The sequence below is a fragment of the Rattus norvegicus genome, chromosome 7, assembly GCF_021556685.1.
Source record: "Rattus norvegicus strain SHRSP/BbbUtx chromosome 7, alternate assembly SHRSP_T2T, whole genome shotgun sequence".
In the NCBI taxonomy this organism is placed as follows: Eukaryota; Metazoa; Chordata; class Mammalia; order Rodentia; family Muridae; genus Rattus; species Rattus norvegicus.
Window position 1 is genome coordinate 134,205,267 of NC_141540.1, and position 21,229 is coordinate 134,226,495.

The 21,229-nt window shown below is 43.0% G+C and overlaps 1 protein-coding gene across 23 annotated transcripts in view; it reads left to right on the plus strand.

Annotated features, from left to right (window-relative positions):
- Positions 1–20,477, plus strand: part of Pphln1 (periphilin 1) — a 91,650-nt gene extending 71,173 nt beyond the window's left edge. For all 23 annotated transcript variants that reach the window (XR_015624331.1, XR_015624332.1, XM_087558537.1 and 20 more), the window contains 1 exon segment: positions 17,648–20,477. Coding sequence is in view for 21 of the 23 variants with exons in the window: in XM_087558537.1 (XP_087414663.1) it covers positions 17,648–17,842 (195 nt within the window). In the remaining 2 variants the exon portion in view is untranslated.
- The last annotated feature ends 752 nt before the right edge of the window (positions 20,478–21,229 follow it).

The window sequence follows — 21,229 nt, forward strand, 5'->3', positions numbered from 1 at the left end:
ACAAGCATAGCTTATCCACTTAAGCACAATACAGTGGCACCTTCCCTTCCAGGGTCTTTGACTTCCCCAGCCATGGGCTTTTGACCATGTGTACAGTACCAGATACCCCTTCCTTCCTGTGGATCAGGGCTCAGATCCAACCAGAAATCAGTTGCTTCCTTCATAGTAACCCTGCTGCCTCACCACTGGGCACACTCCTCACTTGGGAGTGCTGCCTGCTGGGCCTCCAGAGCACCCGCAGGGCAGAGCTGAAAGGGTTAAAGATTCCGAGAACTCACCGGAGTCCCTGGTAAGTAGATCCCCACTTTCATGATTCTGAATTTGTTATATTTTAAGACACCTCAGGAGTGAGGACAAAGAATAATTACAGTATATGAATTTGCAAAGAATGCTTAATTTCTTGTTTGTAGTAATCATTTTGAATCTTTGAAGTTAGGAAGTATAATTATTACCAAAATCAGCACATTGTAGGAATGTGGCTAAGAATAACCTTTTTTATTTATTCTTGCTGTCTTTCTTTGTCTTAAGCAATGGCTTGGATGATGGGTACATCCTCGGCCTGACCTAAATGCATTGTTCATGGTATTCCTAAAATCCATGTATGTAGGGTGTACTCCTTTTCTTTGTTTTATAATAATAAGCTACTCTGAATTCATTCCTACACCTCTGGCTCTGTCATAATACATCCTAATCAAACTTCATTTTCCTACTGAAAATTGTACTCCTGTACGTTTGTTTCACAATTCCTAGTTGAATATGATGAGGTGGCAACATTTCTTGCCTTTTTGGCTTTTTTGTTTTGGTTGGTTGTTTTTCTTTTGTTCTGAGTTTCTCTGTGTAACCCTGGCTGTTCTGGAACTTATTCTGTAGACCAGACTGGCCTCAAAGGACTCCCTGTCCCTGTCTCCTGAGTTCTGGGATGCTGAGATTAAAGGCATATGCCACCACCGCCCGTCTTGAGGGTAGGGGCATCTTAAGGAAATTAAGGAAAATGTTCTTGAATATAAAAAGCAGAGTGGGGGCTGGGGATTTAGCTCAGTGGTAGAGCGCTTGCCTAGGAAGCACAAGGCCCTGGGTTCGGTCCCCAGCTCCGAAAAAAAGAAGAAGAAAAAAAAAAAAAAAAAGCAGAGTGGACCCCATAGCATTTGATAGGAGATTCTGGTTTTCTTCTAATGTGGACAAGACTCAGATGATATATGCCTATCTGTCTATGTACCTATGCACACATACAAGTACACACGTGCTAAACATGTTCTCTTTTTTTCTTTTTTCTTTTTTTCTTTTTTTTTGGGGGGGGGGTGCTGGGGACCGAACTCAGGGCCTTGTGCTTGCTAGGCAAGCGCTCTACCACTAAGCTAAATCCCCAACCCCGCTAAACATGTTCTTATTGAAGCCAGGCATGTTAGTTATAGCTCTGGCACATGTCTCACCATAGGTCCATTGCTCTCCAGGAGTTCCAACTACCTAAGAGCCCTCGGGTTAGTTTAGACGTCATTTTGTCCCCTGCCTCCTGTCCCCTGGGTGAATATCGCTTTGCTCCAATGCTATATTTCCTTTATATCGCACATTTTAATTATTTTTGTAACTTTTTAAACTTAGCCTTTCTTGTGTTCCTAGAGATGGAATCCAGGACTTTGTGAGGCTGAGCGAGTGCACTGCTGTTGAGCTGTATGTCTGCCCTTCTGCACTGTTCCTTTCCTGCCATTCACATTTAATAATAGAATGTTATGTGTTTTGAATTTTTAACCACCTTGTTAGTGGCCGCTGGTTATGCCTGGGGAGTCATTAGTGCCTACTGAGCTAGAGTGGTGCCTGCATTCTGTAGTAGGAGGTCAGTCATCGCTGCCACTGCCCTCTCCTTACAGCCTGCTCCCAGCCTCCGTCAGCAGCCTGCTCCCCAGCACTCTCCTCAGCTCCTGCTCCTCCTCCTCCTTCTAATACAAAGTGGGCAAATAAAGATTAGGCAGATGAACAGTCGTCCTGCAAATGGTAAAGAGAGTGTGGACACAGAAGAGTCAGCTTTCAGTTTGAGAGCTTAACATGAAATTGTTTTCAAATAGAGGACGCTCTGTCTATTGTTGTGCGTATATGAGGGAAGCGGTTAGCCCACCTCACATGATAGGAACATTCTTTGTTTTTCCTTGTTATCAGACAAGCTACAAATATCCTTAAAAGTGCAGCTCTTACTGGGTATTATCTTGTCTAGACATCAAGTCTACTCAATTGTATGTAACAGTCCATTAGCAGCCACTTCTTCAGACTTTGCATATATGGATTTAGTAAAACACAGCTTGCAAGACTGGCCTCTGCACCAAATTGCATTTCTACAATAATTAAAAATCATTTAGTTTGCCAAATTTTCAAGTCTGTGAAATATGTGGTTTACTAGTTCAATGTGGCATCACTACGGGACCTTCGTGCTGCAGTGTTAGGTGAAAGTTTTCATCCTGATGGAAGTGGGTGGTACTGAGGTTATAACCACGTTGGTGTGCATGAGGCAGTGGGTTTGATTTCCCCAGCAAATCATGACCTTGGTGTGGTGCTGCACACGCAGTCCTAGCACTCAGGAGGTGGAGGCCAGAGGCTGAGATATACAGGGTCATTCTTGACTGTATAGCGAGTTTGATGGCCCGGAGAGAAAGAACTTGCTAATATCAGATATCCTATCATATTGCAAAATGAAGTCTCCACCTTTTTTTAAACCAGTCATTTTAGACCTGGCATACATCTCTAATAAGCTTTATGACACTTGGGTAAAAATATAATAAACAGTATAAATTACAAATTTTATAAGAACCATTCTGTAAAAGGGTAGAAAATATTAGGAGTCCATTCTAGACCTTATCCTTGGGGATGCTGCCCCCAGGGAGTGCAGACAGAGCTGTTTAGACAAATGTTCCAGTAAGGTAAGAGCAAGTGCCATTCCGGACACTATTTCATGTTCTGTGAAGACTTTCTCTGAAGTGAATTACTGTCCCTGCTATTCATTCCTGTTTAAGTCAGTAGTTTTATTTGTCGCTAAGTAAAGCATTAAGGACGTTCATAAAGCGCAGCCTAGTGACACGGCTTTCATTTAGTGCTTTCTGGGCTCAGAACCCCTTTGTACATTTGTTAAATGTAATTAAGGGCTGGTTCTGTGACAAACTGTCTGAAGGCCCTCCCTGTATTGGAAATCCCAGGTACTTAGGCAAAGGTTAAGTAATTCTTGCCTGTTTCTTTGCAGCTTTGAGGTAATGATTACGTTTGGATCATTCTCGAGTATTTTATAGTACTCCTTTGTGCCGGGGCCTGGAGTCCCCGCTTCTTGTGTCTTCTCCCTCTCTTCGCTGTGTATCCCATAAGTAGGGCAGGACTAACAAGGTAGACCTAACCTTCCGCCATTCTTGGCTTGCTCATTTATTTCCTTCTTGTTTTCTCTCCTCTCTTTCCCTCCTCTCAGCCACATTTCTTCAAGATGTAAGCATTTACTGTGGAATGCCTCGCTTATGCTGGGTATCTCTGGTCTTGTTTTCATCTTTTATGTTTGCTTTCTCGCTATCTCGGGTGTTTTTTTTTTTTTTTTAATTGGATAGTTTATTTATGTAGTTACATTGCAAATGTTATCCCCTTTCCTGGTTCTCCCCTCTCCCATTCTTCTCCCTCTACTTCTATGAGGATGCTTCCCCTCCCACCCACCCACTCCTACCTCACCCCCCTCACATTCCCCTACACTGAGGAAATGAGCCTTCACAGGACCAAGGGCTTTTCCTCTTATTGATGCCAGACAATGCTGTCGTCTGCTACATATACAGCTATAGCTATGGGTTGCTCCATGTGGTCTCTTTGGTTGATGGTTTAGTCGCTGGGAGCTCGGGGATCTGGTTAGTGATATTGTTCTTCCTATAGGATTGCAAACCCCTTCAGCTCCTTCAGTCCTTTTTCTAACTCCTCCATTGGGGTCCCCATGCAGTCCAATGGTTAGCTGCAAGCATCCTCATCTGTACCAGTAAGATTCTGGCAGAGCCTCTCAGGAGACATCCATATCAGGCTCCTGTCAGCAAGCACATCTTGGCATCAGCAGTAGTGACTGGGTTTGGTGGCTGCATGTGGCATGGATCCCCAGGTGGGGCAGTCTCTGGGTGGCCTTTCCTTCAGTCTCTGCTTTACTCACTGTGTCTGTATTTCCTCCAGTGAGCGTTTTGTTCCCCCTTCTAAGAAGGATAAGATACAGCATTAGAAATGCTCTCCTCCTCCAGATACCCCACTCTCCCTGTTAAACCTAAACTCTCCCTATGGTCTTGCCCTTCATGTACTGTCTTTTATTCTTCAAGATGTGATCCTGAATATCTGCTGTTTTCTCTTGCTTTTGTTTAATACCTGGGCATCATGCTTGGAGATAGCAAACTCTCTTCATGTGTTCTCTGCGATCACTATTGAGAGTCTGCTCCTATTTTATGGAAGACCTTTGTAAAATTGCAGTAAAAGTCGTGTTTCTATTTAAAACTAACGTAAAATTCCACATTAGGTTTGTTTGCAGGGCAGAGCTGATGATGTTATCAGGCTTTCTTTGTCTTTTTATCTGTGTGTGTGTGTGTGTGTGTGTGTGTGTCTGTCTGTCTGTCTGTCTGTGTCGCTGTTTTATTGTTTCTGACCTTTCTTTGAAAGTTTTTATAACCATGCCTTGGTATCCTAGGAACACTTGGTTCCAGGGCCCCTGGTGGAAAATGCTAAAAATAGTATTTCATGCATCCTGTACACAGTCCCCATAAACTTATTCTTGGCTTTCTTTTTTCTTTTTTTTTAATGTGTCTTTGGTCCAGAACTGAACTTGGATCCTATAGTGTGATTTATCTTGTGTACCTTGTCTTTTAATGGATCCCTAGTCAACTGGCCCTTAAAGACAACAACTTGACCCTATGACCTTCGGCATGTTCCCTTCTGGACCTGGGACTGAGAGAGGAAGAGCAGGATTCGGGTGGCAGAAGAGTGGGGTTCAAGAAGGCAGTACAGGATGGAGGAGGACTGGGTGGGGCTGAAGGAAAGAGGACGGCTGGTGCAAAAAGAGAGATGGAACAGTGAAAGGGGGAGACGGTGGGCCAGGAGAGCTAAGCACATGGCCTACAGCGGTTGGTAGAGTGTGGAGCTGCTAATATTGGGAGGGAGAGCTGGGAGGAGTGTTTGAAGGGGCTGGCCCTTGAGACTGGGAGGCGGACTGGCAGGGAGGTAAGAGAACTGGTTACTGTTTGTAAGGAAAGAAAACATTAAACAAAACAGTAAAAGAAAAGAAAACCACATTTTTATAGGGTCCATCTCTCCAGGTCTTATTTATAGTTAAATAAAATGTAATTTAAACAAAAGTGGGATAAACTCTCAGTGGATGGATTAAACAGTAAATCAGACAAAGACAGTCTTCAAGAGTTAGTTCTAACCAAGACAAGTTACAATTTCAGATTTTTAAAGAGAAAAACTGGGTATATTTCTCAATGTCAGAATGTTTGCCCAGCCTGCCCCAGCCCTAAGTTCGATCCCAAGTATGCCCCACTCCTAACCGCTAATAAAGCAGTAGCAAAGCTGTGCTTTGGAAATCACCTGATCACAGCACGTGGGAAGCTGAGGTAAGAACATCAATTCAGGGCCAAGGTAGACAATAAGTGCCTACCTTAGTATTGTCCCAGCCCATTTGCTATTCAGAGAGACTTCCTCTTTAGTGCCTTGGCTGTCCTGGAACTCTCTATGCAAACCTGTCAAGCCTTGAACTCATAGAGACCCACCTATCTGTCTCCTGAGCATTGGGATTAAAGGTGTGGACCACCATGCCCAGCATGTAGGACATTTTATAACTTACTAGCTTTCGTGTAAGTAGGAGGCATAAATTATCTTACATATGGTCGATTTTTCAAAAGATCCGTATCTGGACACATCAGAGGGCAGGGTCCCACAGATGCTCCTTCAGTGCCATTGGCAGCTAAAGGAACAGTGTCTACCCTGTAAACGGAGGCAGCAGCACTCCGGCTGCATGCGTACCTCTGTTTAACTGGCAAATGGTCACTAGGTGCACAAATCATAAAGCTCAATCAATAAACATTTTTACTCTGTGTAAAAATATAAAAACCAAGCATGCTGTGAAGAAACAAGATTCCCTTTATGCAGTTTCAGTAAAGTCAATTGATTAACTTTATTTACTGCTTTTTGGCTGTGCATTTAGCCTGTAATCATTAAAAAACACACACACACACACATGGTATGCAAAACACTTTTAAGCAACCACTTTTATGTAAGAGTAGAGCCTCATGTTTGGGCTTGCCTGTGTTTAATTTACACAGAGTGACTACGGTGTCTGAGGACCCGGGGCTCTAACTCCACTGCCCTTTCTGGTGCCCCTCACTCATTTCACAAATTTCCCCGAGGGCTTGAGATTTGGACTTTTTAGTTTATATTTAGAAATTCACGTTCATGTGGTTTTCCAGGGGAAATGACCTCTTCCCACCAGAACTACTTAGAGCCCAAAATGGCTCTGTCTGCTCAGCTCCCTCTCACCGGTGATGAGGGACCCGCAGGACAGAGGATTCTGCTTCATCCCTGACTTAGTCAAGTGAGTATGGAGCCCACAGTTGACAAGGGTTAGATAGCAAATCACGAGCAAGATGCAGTCTTAGTGTAGAGTCTACTTACTGAAACTGTTAAAGACAGTCAGTAAATATCCCACCGAGGTTATATAAGCACGTGAGGGCTGGGGGTTGGATTCTGAACGATTCTACGATGGACAGAATAGCTCATGGTTGAATTTTTAGCATGGCCATATTGTGATCAGTTTGTACTGGACGGATTAGTTTAGCTACAGAGATAATATTTGGCTCCTTTTTCCGTAAATAGCCTGGGTTAGACTGGGGCAGTGTTGGGGAGAGTGAAGCTGTTTTTGTTGTAAGCATAGGAGAGAAACTGAAGATAAACGGAGTAATTACTAAAGTAAGAGGAGCTAACTCTGAAAAGTCAGAGGTTTTTTGGTGGAAGGAAGATAAGTTGGGAAAGAAGCAATTTTGCTGAGAGCAGAGGGAAGCAAGATAGGAAAGAGGGGATTCCTATCGCCTGCTGGAGTTCCTGAATTGGGTGTGGAGGGGGCTGAGAAAATGCTCAGTGTGCTGTGTGCTGACAGAAGACCGGAGAGTAGGGAGTTCACAGTGGATTGAGTAATTGCATAGCATCCTGTGAGTAAGGGTGGACAGGCTAAACCAAACTGCTTAGTTAACCAAGTTGCAAACCTTGGTGGTTGACCAAGGGAAAATATTCTGCATGGTACCAAGGAACCAAAAATGCTCACTAACTTAGCATTAAAAAAGAGAACTAAAACTCTTTTTAACCTTTAATTCTATTATCAGGTTCTGGAACTACTAGACGTTGCATAGTTTAAAATGAAAGAAGCGAGGAAGGAAGTGATAAAAATAAACTTCCGAGTAGTAACTCAGCTCCAGATATTGATCAGATGCATTCAAAGGAAATGGGAAGAACGCATCACCTTCACGTTAAATGATTTAAGCAAGAAGTAGCCAAAGCATTTCATAATTTAGGATTTTCATACAAAGGAAAGCGCTCCTAATATGTGGGGCTTGGTTTTACTGTCTGTCCATGTGGAGTGTTGGGGTGTGCTGTTCTAGGATGTAGGCTGGAACTATAGTAGATTCTTTGACCTCCCCCGCCCCCCAGACTTATCATAGAATTGCGAGATCTGGACATTTCTACTCCTCAATTCCGTCTCTCCCTCTGTGCATTGATTTTGAATCCCCAGAACCCATGTGAGGATAGAAGTAGAGTTCTTGGGCTGCCTTTTTGGATAGGATCTCTTCTGTCTGGGTGTTGCTGCAGCTCCCTTTTACTCTCATAAGTTGAGGGTGGCGCTGTCTCTACTTGTAGGAATGAGTTCTCAGTCAATGCCTTGTGGCCACTGACAGACAGGTCGGTGCTGTGCTTTTCATATGGCCCAAAGCACAGACAGTCTTCATCCTCAGACTGTAGTCTATCGTGGCAAAGCACGGGGAAAACCACTGTGGGAAGAGAGTGGAAAAACTGTACACACTACAGCATAATTCACACCAGGGCAAAGCTGGTATTCCCTGGTGTTCTTCTAGGGAAAGTCCAAGGAGCTAAGGCACTGCTGCAGTCCTTACAGTAACAGTTAGGGAAGCAGCTCCCAGCACCGCCATCTGGAGATTCTGTGGCCATAGACTTCGTCATGGCTCTGCTGTTATCCAACTGCAGTTCACTAAAACTCTCAGTGCCCTGAGCTACCTCTTAGAGAGAGTAGCCATATCTTTGAGAGTTTTAAGGTGAGGCTTTTTTCCTTCAGTTTTGAAGATGAAGCTATTTATGTCACATGTTTGTTCTTTAGTACAGCTATATGAGTACTCAGGCCTTTTTTTTTTTTCTGTTTATTATACAAGGAAAATGATACTTGATTTTACCACTGGCGGTTCTTGTATTTTTTTTTCCTCTCTGTGGCATGCACATAGATATGAAGGCTGTATTTTCCAAGGTCTTAAAAGTTGGTTCTTGATGAACAAAGTTTTGGGTTTGAATCTTCATCTGTAATTCTATCTGTGGGAAATCATTCGAAGGCTAGCAGACTGTTTAACATGGTTCCCGTTTGGCCTGCTGACGGTGTGCTGTGCGCATGAGCAGAATGGCTGCTGCTGTTTGCAACAGAAGCTTGGTACATTATCACCACAGTCTGGCTTACGGTTGTGTTTGCTGCTCTAGTTTAACGTGGCCTGCTTTGTCTCTGAAGCTGAAATGGCCATTGTGTAGGGAGAGTAGAATGCTGAACACCGAGGGGACACATTAGCTGTTGGGTATAAAAACTGCTGAAGTCACTGGAGATAACTCAGTGTCTGAGAGAATTCCAGAGCCTTTCTGTCATCGCTACACAGTGGAGACAGAAGCAGAACGAGAAACATCTCGCTCTAACTATTGCTTTGTCTTGGTAGCATGCGATTCTTTTGACTTTCACATGGTAAAACCCTGAATGCTAATGTTTCCACACTTGGCTTTGTTTTGTTTTGGGTTTTTACCAAAGATATATTAACCCTCTTTATTCTTGCTTTCTTACAACATTCCTCATTGTACCCATTGTTGGTGGTGGGGACTCTGAATGGACAGTGCTGTGTTGCTTAGGCCCTATCCAGATCTAACTGCAGACGCAGAGCCAGCAGTCATTAAGGGTGCACAGCAGAAACTGGCTTCACCAGTGAATGCGGTTGCTACCTCTGAAAACATGTAAATATTCCTCTTTAAAATAATAGTCTAATTTTCCAGTTAAGGTAGAGATGATTGGTGTTTATTCGAGAGGTAAATCCTGACTATAAATACTAATTTCTGGACTTTAAGTATCACAGTATGAATACACTAAAGCCCCTAATGGTGGAGTCACATTATTTTAAAGCTGGTGTTTTACTGTCATGTGATCCTGGAAATGTGTCTGGAGATGAGAGCGGTGCAGTGCGTTTTCCAGGCTGTGTTTCTGGGAAAGCCCTGTCTGTCCTCTCTGCACGAGCACACGGCAGTGCAGCAGGAGGAAGTCAGGGAGGAAAGGACCGGCCGCTGTTATTTCCTCCCATGGCAAGGGGGGGAGGCCTCTGACCCTTATTTGAACCAATCAAATATTTGGTGACACTTGTCCAAACAAAAGGTTTTATTTCTGATTTTTCCCTGTTTTTCTTACACCAAATTTGTTCATTATTTTAGTCCTGGTGATTTTGCTGAACAAAAAAAGAGCAGTGTTTGCCCCAGTAAGTGAACTACTCTGAAAAATATCCATTCAGTAGAATGTACTGTGGAGGGAAAGTGCAGGTGGTGAGGAGGATTGGCTCTGCAGACGCCTGAGGAGTTTCATCTAGCCGTGCTGGTGTCACCGGCCCTCAATCTGCTGCGACCAGAACTACTGAGTGACAGTCAGCAATTCTCATTTCCACAAATATAGGTATATAAGTAATACCTGGTTTCCTTTCCTCTACCTGGGGTCCTTGACTGTGACTGCAAGGACTTGGGCCAGCGAGATGACTCACCGGCTTCCACAGCAGTGAGCTGCCCCAGCCTTAGCCAGAGGCAGCTCAGACCAGATAAAAAGCCTCACATGGTTTTGCACATCTGTAATCCCAGCACTTGCTGGTGACATGGAGAATGGAGTGGAGAATTCACTCATTACAAGTGTTCATCGTCATGCTCAATTTTATATCATGCAGGGTTCAAACCCAGGGCATTGTGTATGCTCAACTGACATTTTACCAACTGAGCTGTCTCCCTGTCGCTGGAAGTTAGTTTGTCATTGTTTTATTTTGTTTGGGTTTTTAATGTAAACTTTGCCTCTCCTATGTGTTTCAAATCCATTTTGATCCCAGTCTGTCACTTCCAAACTTAGGAGACTCCTAAGAGTCCGTACTTGTTAAGTGTGCCGCCTTCTGGCTGTGTCCGTGCTTTTGTTTAAACTCTGCCTGCTACCACCGTGATCCCTGCCCCCTTCCTGCCTCCCGCCTCCGTAACATTCCGTACATGTTATGACATCGCTAGATTGCTTGAAACCCAAAGTTCAGTGCAGAATACTGTTTAAGGAGTAAGGAGGCTTGCACATGGAGTGCGTGGCTGTGGATGTGCAGACCCCGATGAGGCACTGACTCCAGGTCGTTCATCCTCGTTTGCATGTGAGTCAGTAAGTTCCACATCGCAGTGCACGTCACCGAACACGTCAGTAGACATGCCAGTGTGGAGGCTTAAATGTTTGTGGCTGTGTTCTATATATAAACTATGACAACACCTCAGGTGAACCTCTCATTTTGGAATTATTTAGGGTTTTTGTTGTTGTTGCTTACGGTGTGGTGCTGGACACGGACACCAGGGTGGTTTGCACAGGCTTGTCCAGCAGCAGCTACACTCCAGCCTGTAGAGCTTTTGAGTGTGCATGCATAAACAGTAGGCTATGTATGAGAATTTGTGATTATAATAATTTTACATACATACTGGATGATAGTAGTTGATATATACATTCTTAGCAGTCTCTAGATTTCCTTTTACGAGTTTGTTTATTAAAAGCAGTGGGGCTGCAGCTTTGAGGCAGAAATGGTAAAATACATTTTTTTAAAGATGTATTTATTAAATGTATATGAGTACACTGTTTCAGACACACCAGAAGAGGGCATCAGATCCCATTACAGATGGTTGTGAGCCACTATGTGGTTGTTGGGAATTGAACTCAGGACCTCTGGAAGAGCAGTCAGTGCTCTTAACACTGAGCCATCTCTTCAGCCCAAAATACGTCTTTTTCTATTAGTACAGTACTAGAAGCAACATGGACTGCAAGGGTTTCATGTGGTTTGCATCTCTGTACACACACATGAGGTGTTTAAACTTGTCTGCGTCTTCACACATGCCGTCAGCTTTTACCATCAACATGTTAGATACTTGGAATGTCCATGCCCCAGTTGCAGTTCCTTTCTTAACATACATTTTTATGTTTTCTTTCTTTTTTATTAATTAATTAACCTCACTTTGTAGAGCACTCTGACCTCAAACTCAGATCCATCTGGGTCTGCCTCCTGAGTGCTCTAGTTAAAGGGTGTGCCACCATGTCTGGCCCATTTTTCTGTTTTAATCCAAAGTTTGCAGCACACTTCCCAAGCACTGGTATATTTTGCAACACTCCTTCAAAAGTAACAGGCCTTTTATTCCCAACATTTGTCTTCTCTACTTGGCTTTTGCCCTTTCCTCCCAGAATCCCTGTAGGACTGGAGGCATGCGACACGTGCTGGCTGATGTAGTGGGCACTCGTATTTGAAATGTGACAAATGCTAGCTTCAGTGTTACTTCATTAATACCAGCATACGTGTGTAGCTGTATGTGGTCTCTGCACGATACTGAGTAGCATAGCTTTATAACCACTGTCACCCCAATAACATTCTCATGTTTTGTCATTTATTTCCTGACTTCAATCAGTAAACTTTGATTGTTTCTTTAATTTTTAGAGGACGTTTAATTAACAATCTTGGTACACAAACTCTCTAGCATTGGTGCTGTCATTTTTTCTTGCTACTACCTTCCTTATTGTGTCTACCGTAGCTAATAATTAGGAGCTTAATGTGTATACTTTTCTGTTTGGCCCTTATGTTGCCAGTTCTTCTAATGTATGCTTTTGCTATTCGTTCAACACTCACTGACTTTGTTTTACTTTGTTTCACTGTTGCTGATGGTTGTGGCGTCCACTCCTCTCCTCCTTCACTCACTCCAGGTTGGCTCACCCCAGCCTCTGGCTGACAGACTCAGTACTGACTATCCCTAGAGAGACTTCACTAGACTCTTCACTCCTCACAGCTATCCTACTTGCCGTGGTCGGCCTGTGTTGTTTCTGGGACAAGGTCTCACTGTGTAAGCCTAGAGGTCTCTCACTTTCCTAGGAGTTCAGAATTCCTACATTAGGTTATTGAGGTGAAAGGCTCACCCTAATGCTAGACTGAGTAAAGAAAAGTGAGCCCAGCAGTACCATTCATCTCCTGATTCCTGAGATTCCCGGGGACCGGCAGCATCAAGTCCAGAACAGAAACACTGTCTCTCCTCATTCCATGCCATCACTATTTCTGATACAGATGAGCATTCTTTTATGAGAGACTCTGGTGAATGCTCTCTGTACTGTCTCATTTAATCCCTGAGTCAGTGATTGGCGTACTGTAAACTAGACACAGAAAGTAAGAAAAACATATCTAATCTTGAAATAGTTTATTTGCCGAAGCTTTTGAGAATGACGTTTCTCCCTGCGGTTGCTTCTTTCCATGTATTGGCGTTGATGTGACTGCAAGCCAGTGTTGATTGCGTTGTTAACTGAATTCCGGAGTCTGCATCTCAGCTGGTACATTCAAACAGTAGGTCTTGTGAGTTAGGGAGGACTCCTTCCTGTTTTCTAGAAGAGGTGGCTGTGGAGATTCCACTCTGTCCCCCTCAAGTGGAATATCTGGGTGCTGTCTGCTCTCTGATTGAGTGTTATGACGTGGATACAGGCTTGTTCAGATACTGTCTTTTTTAGGAGTTCTAGCAAATTATGTCTTTATGTCTTTCAGGGAAATGGCCCATTTCCTCTAATTGGTAAAGAGTTTGTGATCCCTTTATTTGCTGGTGAATATCCTTGACGTCAAGTAATGTCTGTCTGCTCTCCGTTCCAACGTTGGTTAGTTTGCTTATAGAGTTAGCAGCCTTGCTGTCTTTTCAGAGAGCCGGGCTTTGGGCCGTAGTCTCCTTGTTAGAGCGCCTGCCTGGCATGCGTACAGCCTTGGTTCCACGCTCAGTGCCACACAAACAGGGCATGGGGTATGTACAGTTAATTACATGCCTGTGCACTCCAGGGCTGGAGGCAGGAAGATCATTTCAAGGTCATTCCCTACTGCATAGTAGCTCAGAGATTAGCCTGTGCTAAAATGAGACCCTGTCTCAACATTAGAAGCCCAGACTGTTTGATTCCACTGATTCTTCTCCTTATTTATTTATGTGTGTATATAAAATATGGAAGCCAGAGTCTTCCTCAGTCACTCTCCATCTCATAGGTAAATATTTGTATTATTTGTAATGTGTGGTGGGATATGTGCGCATGAGCACAGAGACCAGCAAGCTCAGTACCAGCTGGGGTGGGTTGTCTGGCCTAGATGAAACATGGGTGTTAGTCAGTAAGAGTAGTAAACACTTATTATCTGTGCCATCTCCCCAGCCTCTGCTGAAGTGTTGGAGTCAGGATTGGGCTGGTCTGTCAGCCTCAGGGATCCTTACTGCTAGGGAGTGCACTCAGCTCTTTGGAATCCAAAACTTCACGCTTACATAGCAAGGCCGTGTTTTCTGAGCCATCTCCACTACCCTCTATTTCCTGTTTTTAAGGTGTTTTTTTTTTTTTCCTATTGTAACATTTACTTTTTCTTCTAGTTACTTTGAATTTTATTTGTTTTTCTCTAGTGTCATAAATTACTAATTTTGTATATTCTAATAATATTCAGTTGTTTCATTTGTTTATAAATGTAGTTTTTGTTGCCTGTTGCAAATTTTGACATTTTATTTTTATTTAATTCATAATGTTTTAGAATTTCACTTGACTTCTTTGGCCTGTGTTTTATTTGTAACTATACTAGGCTAGATAAGTAGAATATTTATTTAACACAGGTGAGACCCTGGGTTCAATCCTTAGATTTATAAGAAAGCAAACAGAAAAAAAACCCTTAATCTCTGACAGATCAATGGTCCTTCCCTGAAGATATGAATCATCTCCATTCACCTGTTATGAGGTGAAACAGGACATAATGCAATTTAAGCAATTGTGTTTGTTAAAGGAAATGACATGAGGTGATGAGGCCGCAAACAGCAGAGTGTGGAGGTACCCCCCACCCACACACACACTCGGAATGCATGTGCTAATCACAGCTTATCTTACCTGAACTCTGTGCTTCCCCTGCCCCAGGAACACAGAATAAAAGTTCTATTTAGAAGAGTTTCATATCCTACTTTGTTCAATTACTTGCTACACTGCCTTCAATTTTGCATGCTTGGCAAGCAGTCCCCCAGCTCAGCTCCCTGTCCAGCCCATCAAGCCATTCCAGGTAGAGCAAGTTAGCCAAGGTATCTTTCATATTCAACTGAAAACCTTTATATCTGGCCTAAAAGTATAATTAGTGGGGGCTGGAGAGATGGCTCAGGTGGTTAAGAGCACTGGCTGCTCTTCCAGAGGTCCTGAGTTCAATTCCCAGCAACTACATGGTGGCTCGCAACCATCTGTAAAGAGATCTGATGCCCTCTTCTGGTGTGTCTGAAGATAGCTACAGTGTACTCATATATAATAAATGAATAAATCTTTTAAAAAAAGTATAATTAGTAACTAAAATTTTGTCTAGTTTATTTTAATGTACTCTTATTCCTAGAAGTCCTGTGTAAAATCTCTGGGTGGTTGGGTGATGTCTTCATTCTGCTGGCAAATTTAACTGTCTGTGCAGTGTGCGTGAACTCCACCAGGACATTGACTGCTTCCTCTTCTGATCAGGTCCAAACACAACAACAGCAGCAGCAGAGTCTCCCTGTGTGGCCTGTGGCTATCAGATCTGCAGGCTGTTGGTGCATTTCCAACTAGGGACCATAAGCAAACATGCTCCACTACGGAGAGCCACACCCTTCCCGTCGTGGACTGGAGTACTGTGGAACAGATTTCGGAAATAGGTCTCTGACAGTTTCAAGTTGTGTTTATAAAATGTTACAGGGCGAGGTCTTCCTTTAACTAAAACTATTTCCCATCTGATGTCCAACTGGGCATTAAAGTCTTTTTTTTTTTTTTAATTCCCTCAAGTAGAGACTTAAAGTTACTTTCAATAGTTTTGGTTACTTCTGTTTAAAAAAAAAGAAAAGAAATTACAAACATTTTTGTATTCCAGTAAATAACTTTAAAAAGATTTTACAAACGTAATTTTTAAAATTAATTTCTTTTATATGTATGTATATTTTGTTTGCATGTACTTCTACGTACTCGAAGATGCCGTCAGATAGTAGTGCGCTGCCATGCGGGTCCTGGGAATTGAACTCAGGGCCGTCAGAAGAGCAGTGAGTGCTCTTAATTGCTGAGACATCTCTCCAGAATCCGAAAAAAGACTTTTAATAAAAATCTATACCAAGCACAGAACGCTTATGACCTGTGACAGCCGTGGTTTCAGTAGTAGAATTTCAGGACGCTATCTAGATGCAGGTGTGTAGCCCAACTATGACCTGTGGTCCTGGCTAACGAGAAGTAGATTGGCATTAAAGACTTCGCAGGTTAGTTCAGTGTAACATTATCTCTATCCAGTGCATCTGTTGCATATTGTTTTAAAACCAGTAAAATGTAGGCCACCCACCAAGGCGTCCTCTGAGGCCTGTGGTTGGTGTGAGCCTCGAGTGCTGTTATTATGGAACGGTTTGTTTGCTGGCCTTACCTCCACCCAGCAAGCATGGCGAGTCTCTTCTCCCCTTAGCCTGACTTGGGGAGCTTGTGCTGTTAGACCAGTTGTAATGTGGCTGTTGCCTCAACACTCCTTGTAGTGAACGAGACTAATGGACTGTTTCTGCTTGGTGTGCAAGATCCATATCCTAGAAGCTTCAGCATAAACTGGAATAAATGGTTGAGTTGATCTTGATAGTTTTCAAACAGATTTTATCGTATTAGAAAAGCGTGTGTGTGTGTGTGTGTGTGTGTGTGTGTGTGTGTGTGTGTGTGTGTGTGTGTGTTATTGTTAAGCCAACAAGGCCATTTCATTACCGAGTGTGCAGTGTATGTATATATGCATACGTGCTTGTGTGGAATTCAAAGGAGCTCTTCTCGCCTCCCATGTGAGCTCCAATCAGACCCTCATGCTCGGCAGCGAAACCCTTATCTACCGCCCCAGACACGGGTTCTATGTGCTCTACTTTGTGTTGTGTCATTTTGTAAAACTTTTTCAAACCTCTTTGGAACTGGTAAATCTTTTTTCCTTCCTCGCTCCCTTCTCCCTTCTCCCTTCTTCCTGCTATGGGTCTGAGGCTGGCCTTGAACCTGTTCTATAGCGCAAGTTGGGCTAAAACTGATGACATGGTTCTACTGCATCAGGTTTGTGAACCCCCACTACCACACCTCCCTTTGTGAGTTAGTTTCAATATCGTGATAATGAGTTTAATAAAGTTCAGTGACCTAGATTCCGTGAGTCCTTAGATAGCTGTTTTATAGCAGTCAAAGCTTACTGCACAGCCTGGCATCCTGAGTTCAGCTGTGAACCTGTGTAAGGCAGAAGAGAGAACCAGTTCTAACTCGGTGTGCAGATCCGTCTCCACTCCGTGTGTACATACACATACACATCCATATGTACAGACCATCCACAGCCAGCGTACAGACGCACACATTTAGTGCAGAGGAAATATGCATTTTGTGGGCGGTAATTATTTAATCGCCAATGGTAATGTTTACATATTTTGACTTAAGTATGCATATTAAAAGTGGCACAATATGTGTATATTGTGTTTCCATACACATGGATATGCATTATCTTTTGGTTTGATCTTAACCCTGTTTGGTTAAATGTTTGTAAGCAGAGTGCGTCCCCGCACATAGATGCTGAGCGTCCTCACAGCTTTCTGCTGTAGAACAAACCACTGGAATCCCAACCAAAGTCTCTGAAGTCAGAACTTTTTCCTCCCCTGCCCCGCCCCCTTGTTGGAGACGGGGCCTTACTATGTAGTTGTAGTTCTGGCTGATCTGAATTTGGATTTGCCATGTAGAGCAAACTGGCCCTCATCTCAGGCCCTTCTGCCCAGCACGCCTGACCAGCCTTTCCTCTCTCATCAGTCGAGTGAGGATTTGTTCTGCTCGCTTTGTCCTTGCCTTCTTTACCTGACCCAAGTGTAAAGCCTGTGTGCGGTCTGCCTTGCTGCAGACGGCCACCCTGCTTCTTCTCTCGGTGATGGGTGCGGCCGTCCATCTGTGCTCGCTCCGTTGTGAGCCGCTATCTGAGGCAACTCCATCAGAGGCTGTGCTGCTACTGGGGAGTCTCAGCCATGTACTGTGCTTCCCTTATAGATTTCAGCAGCAGAGTGCTGCTGGCTCAGCAGCCATGGGTTTAGTTAGGTAAGTTCACTCATCTGACCAAAATGTGTTTCACCATTCTAGGTTTACCGACAAGACTGTGAGACTTTCGGGATGGTGGTGAAAATGCTGATTGAAAAAGATCCCTCGTTAGAAAAGTCTATCCAGTTTGCACTGAGGCAGAACTTACATGAAATAGGTGAGCGCTGTGTTGAAGAACTCAAGCATTTCATTACCGAGTACGATAATTCTACTCAAGATTTTGGAGACCCTTTTTAGAAGAAGTAGTGCCCAGGTCAAGAAAATTTTTTTAGATTTTTTTTTCCTCCTTGGATTGTGTAAATCCTTACTATTTTGTGATGAAGAGAAATACTTTATGCTAGCTGACCACATTTCTAGTATTAAATAAACATCTACAATAGCTTTTAAAGTATCTTAATTAGAATATTTCCCCTATGTGTAGAATATTCTTCTCCATCTTCAAATACTTCCTCCCTCCAAAATAATGTTCAGTTATTTTAATGTTCAAAAAAGCAGTTCTGGAGAGCAGCTTTCTGAGTTCAACTTGTGTTCCACAGTCTTCCATGATGTTTCAGGATGATCCTCTTGTGTCCCGGGTAAAGGCCGACTTTGTATGTTGGTTTCTGTGCAGAGAGCTGAGTACTGTTGGGACTTCGGTATTGTCACTCTAATTTCTCAGCAGCTTCTTAGTTGTAAACATTCTCCTCCATCACCTTCTGATTGGTCTAATAAAGCCTGTAGGTCGGGAGAGGAAAGCAGGGCATCTGGGCAGAGAGAGGAACTATGGGAAGAATTTGTGTAGGGAATTTACCACCCAGACACAAAGGAAGTCTGGCTTCAGGGACTGAATGAGAGATAACAGACCACGTGACAAACGTGAACCAAAATAAATTAAGTTATAGGAACTAGTTGAGAACAAGCCTAAGCTATAAGGCCTAGGCATTCATAAATAATAAAAAAAGTCTGTGTCCTTGTTGGGCTGGTGGATCCAAACAGTCTGATAGTGAGCATTTAGTCTCAGCTGTTTAATTTGTAGTTAAGATCATTCCAGTTTGCATATAATAGTGGCACTGTTAGCATTTTGAGTTGGTGATGTCAAAATATGCTATCTTAATGGGTCAGAACCTTGCTATTGTATATTTGCTTTGATATTTCTTATTCAATATAGAAAAAAGCACTTGAAAATCTGTAAGGTTGTAAGATTTTTAGAACAAAATCTTTCACTCAAGTCAGTGAACTTAGTTTATCTCTTCTACAAAGTGCTCTTGGGGCTCCTAACTGTTCTTTCTATAGACTAACAGGAGGGGTCATCTGAGATACGAGATAAATTGAAGTTTGGATGTCTCAGAAACCCTTCTGATGGCTATAGTAAAGGTCAGAATATCCAGAGCACTTAAGTTTTGTTTGAGGCCCACACTGTATCAAAAGGGGACCTGACAAGGCACTCGTGCTTGGGTTAAGTTACAGATTACTCTGTTAGTCTCGTGATCTCAGTGCTGTAGGTTTAGAGGGGACCTGACAAGGCACTTGTGCTTGGTTAAGTTACAGATTACTCTGTTAGTCTCGTGATCTCAGTGCTGGAGGGTTAGAGGGTCTCTTCCTTCATAAGTGACCTCAGGAAAATGAAGCAGAAAACAGTGAGGCCAGCACAGCCACCGTAAATAAGTAAAGAGACAATTAGGACTCTCGCTCACTTCCTGGTCCCTTCCAGCAGTTCATTGAGGCAAAATACATAATTCATGACATTAGGCACCTTAAAAATCACTGTTTTAATCACTGCCTGATCCTGTTATCTACTATTTTTTCAAGTTAGGGCCATACAGTATAGCCCTAGCTAGCCTGAATATCTCTGTAGACCAGGCTAGGCCTTGAACTCACAGAAATCTTCCCACCTCTACCTCTTGCAAGCTGGCATTAAACCCTGTGTCACCATGCTTAGGATCCTTTTGGTTTGGTTTGATTTCATTTTCATTCAGTTCTGTCCTTTACACTCTTTAATTTGAGACAGGGTCTACTGTGTATTCTAGGCTGGCTTCAAACTTTCCGCTTTGGCCTTTTTAACTCTTGGGATTCCTGCCTCAGCTTTCCTGAGTTAGAGGTGTGAACCCCAACGCTTGCCATTACGTTCCGTGGCCTCTATGATCCTGTCTGCAGAGATACTCCTAAATCGCATACAGATGATATTTAAACTAGAAATGGCAGTATGAGTAATTTTAATGAGCCCTGCAATGGGAGTGCAAAGATATTATTATGCCATTTTGAAAATTAAAAACTAATTGATGACATTTTAAGTTCCTTAAGTGAGAACACTGGAGTTATTCCAGGCATTGCGATTCTATGCACACCTCTTCTAAGCACGTGTGGTCAATGCTGGTCGCTTCAGCAAGACCGCATGTCATTTTTCCTTTTTTTTTTTTTTTTCTTCCACCAATTCTCAGCTCTTCAAATCAAGTTGTTAACAAACATAACTATAAAATTTGAGAAGCTACCAGGGCAAATAAATTGTTCACTTGGTAGAAATCCATTTAAAAAAGAGTCTTACTAGTAGATTTATTTAAATGAAGGTCCAACCAGTGACCTTCCCTCAAATCATATTCAGCATTTGAAGCTATTTCCAGCTTGCCGTCAGCGATGTTCTGCTAGGCTTGTCAGTGTTAAATGTTTTGTTTACCATTTTTTAAAAAATGCTTCAACATCTAAAATTCATGTGTACTAGAATATGTATTTTATAAATGTTTTTGATTCTAAGAGATGTGTTTGTAAATTATCCACTGTTTTTCAGTATACTGAATTCGTGTGTTAAGTTTTCATTGTCTCACCATAAGGCCTTGATGATCAATATGGGGGAAGCAGACACTGTAAAATGCAAAATAAAGCGCCCAGTACTAAGTAATGAACTTGTCTCCTCTCGTTTTTTCCTGGCTCCTATGACTAAAGTGTAAGCATTTGCCTGCATAATGGCTCCACTATTCAGTTCACCTCTCAACAGCCAACTAGAAGAAGTTGGAGAATTGAGGCGCCATTAACTTGGATGATTCCTGGAGTTTTGATGTTACAGAAACCAGTCCTCGGTGCCTGGCACAGTGACACTAAGTCATTATAGAGCTGAACTGCAAGATTGAAAGTCTCCTGCCTGAGCTGTCACTCCTGCCAAGCAGTAACCCCACTCTCTGTGCCAGTCTGCTTCACAGCGTGGGATGCTATAAGTATTCGTGCTTGCCAGACCAAAGCTAACTTCACCTTTAAATGAAACTTAACCCTGGGTCTTGGAGAACCAGGATTTATTCAGACTGAGATATTTGGAGTTCAGTAGGCGGGAAGACAATAGTGAAAGGTTACTATATGCCTGTGGCCAAAGGCCATTTTCACTTCTGCGACAGGATATATATATATATATTTTAGGCATGTGTGCCCTTAGTTACTGGGCTCTACTGTTTCTAGATCTGTGGTAATGTATGACTTCATGGTAGGGAACTTGTAGCAGAGCAGAGTTGCTTGATCTATGGAAGCTGGCGAGAGCACAGAGGCCAGAGAGGGAGAGGGGTTACTGGAAGAGAGGGAGGGAAGGAGCAAGTGCGAATCGGACACCTTCGAGCCTCTTCGTTCTCCCGAGCCTCTAGATACCACATTCAGGGAGTGTCTTCC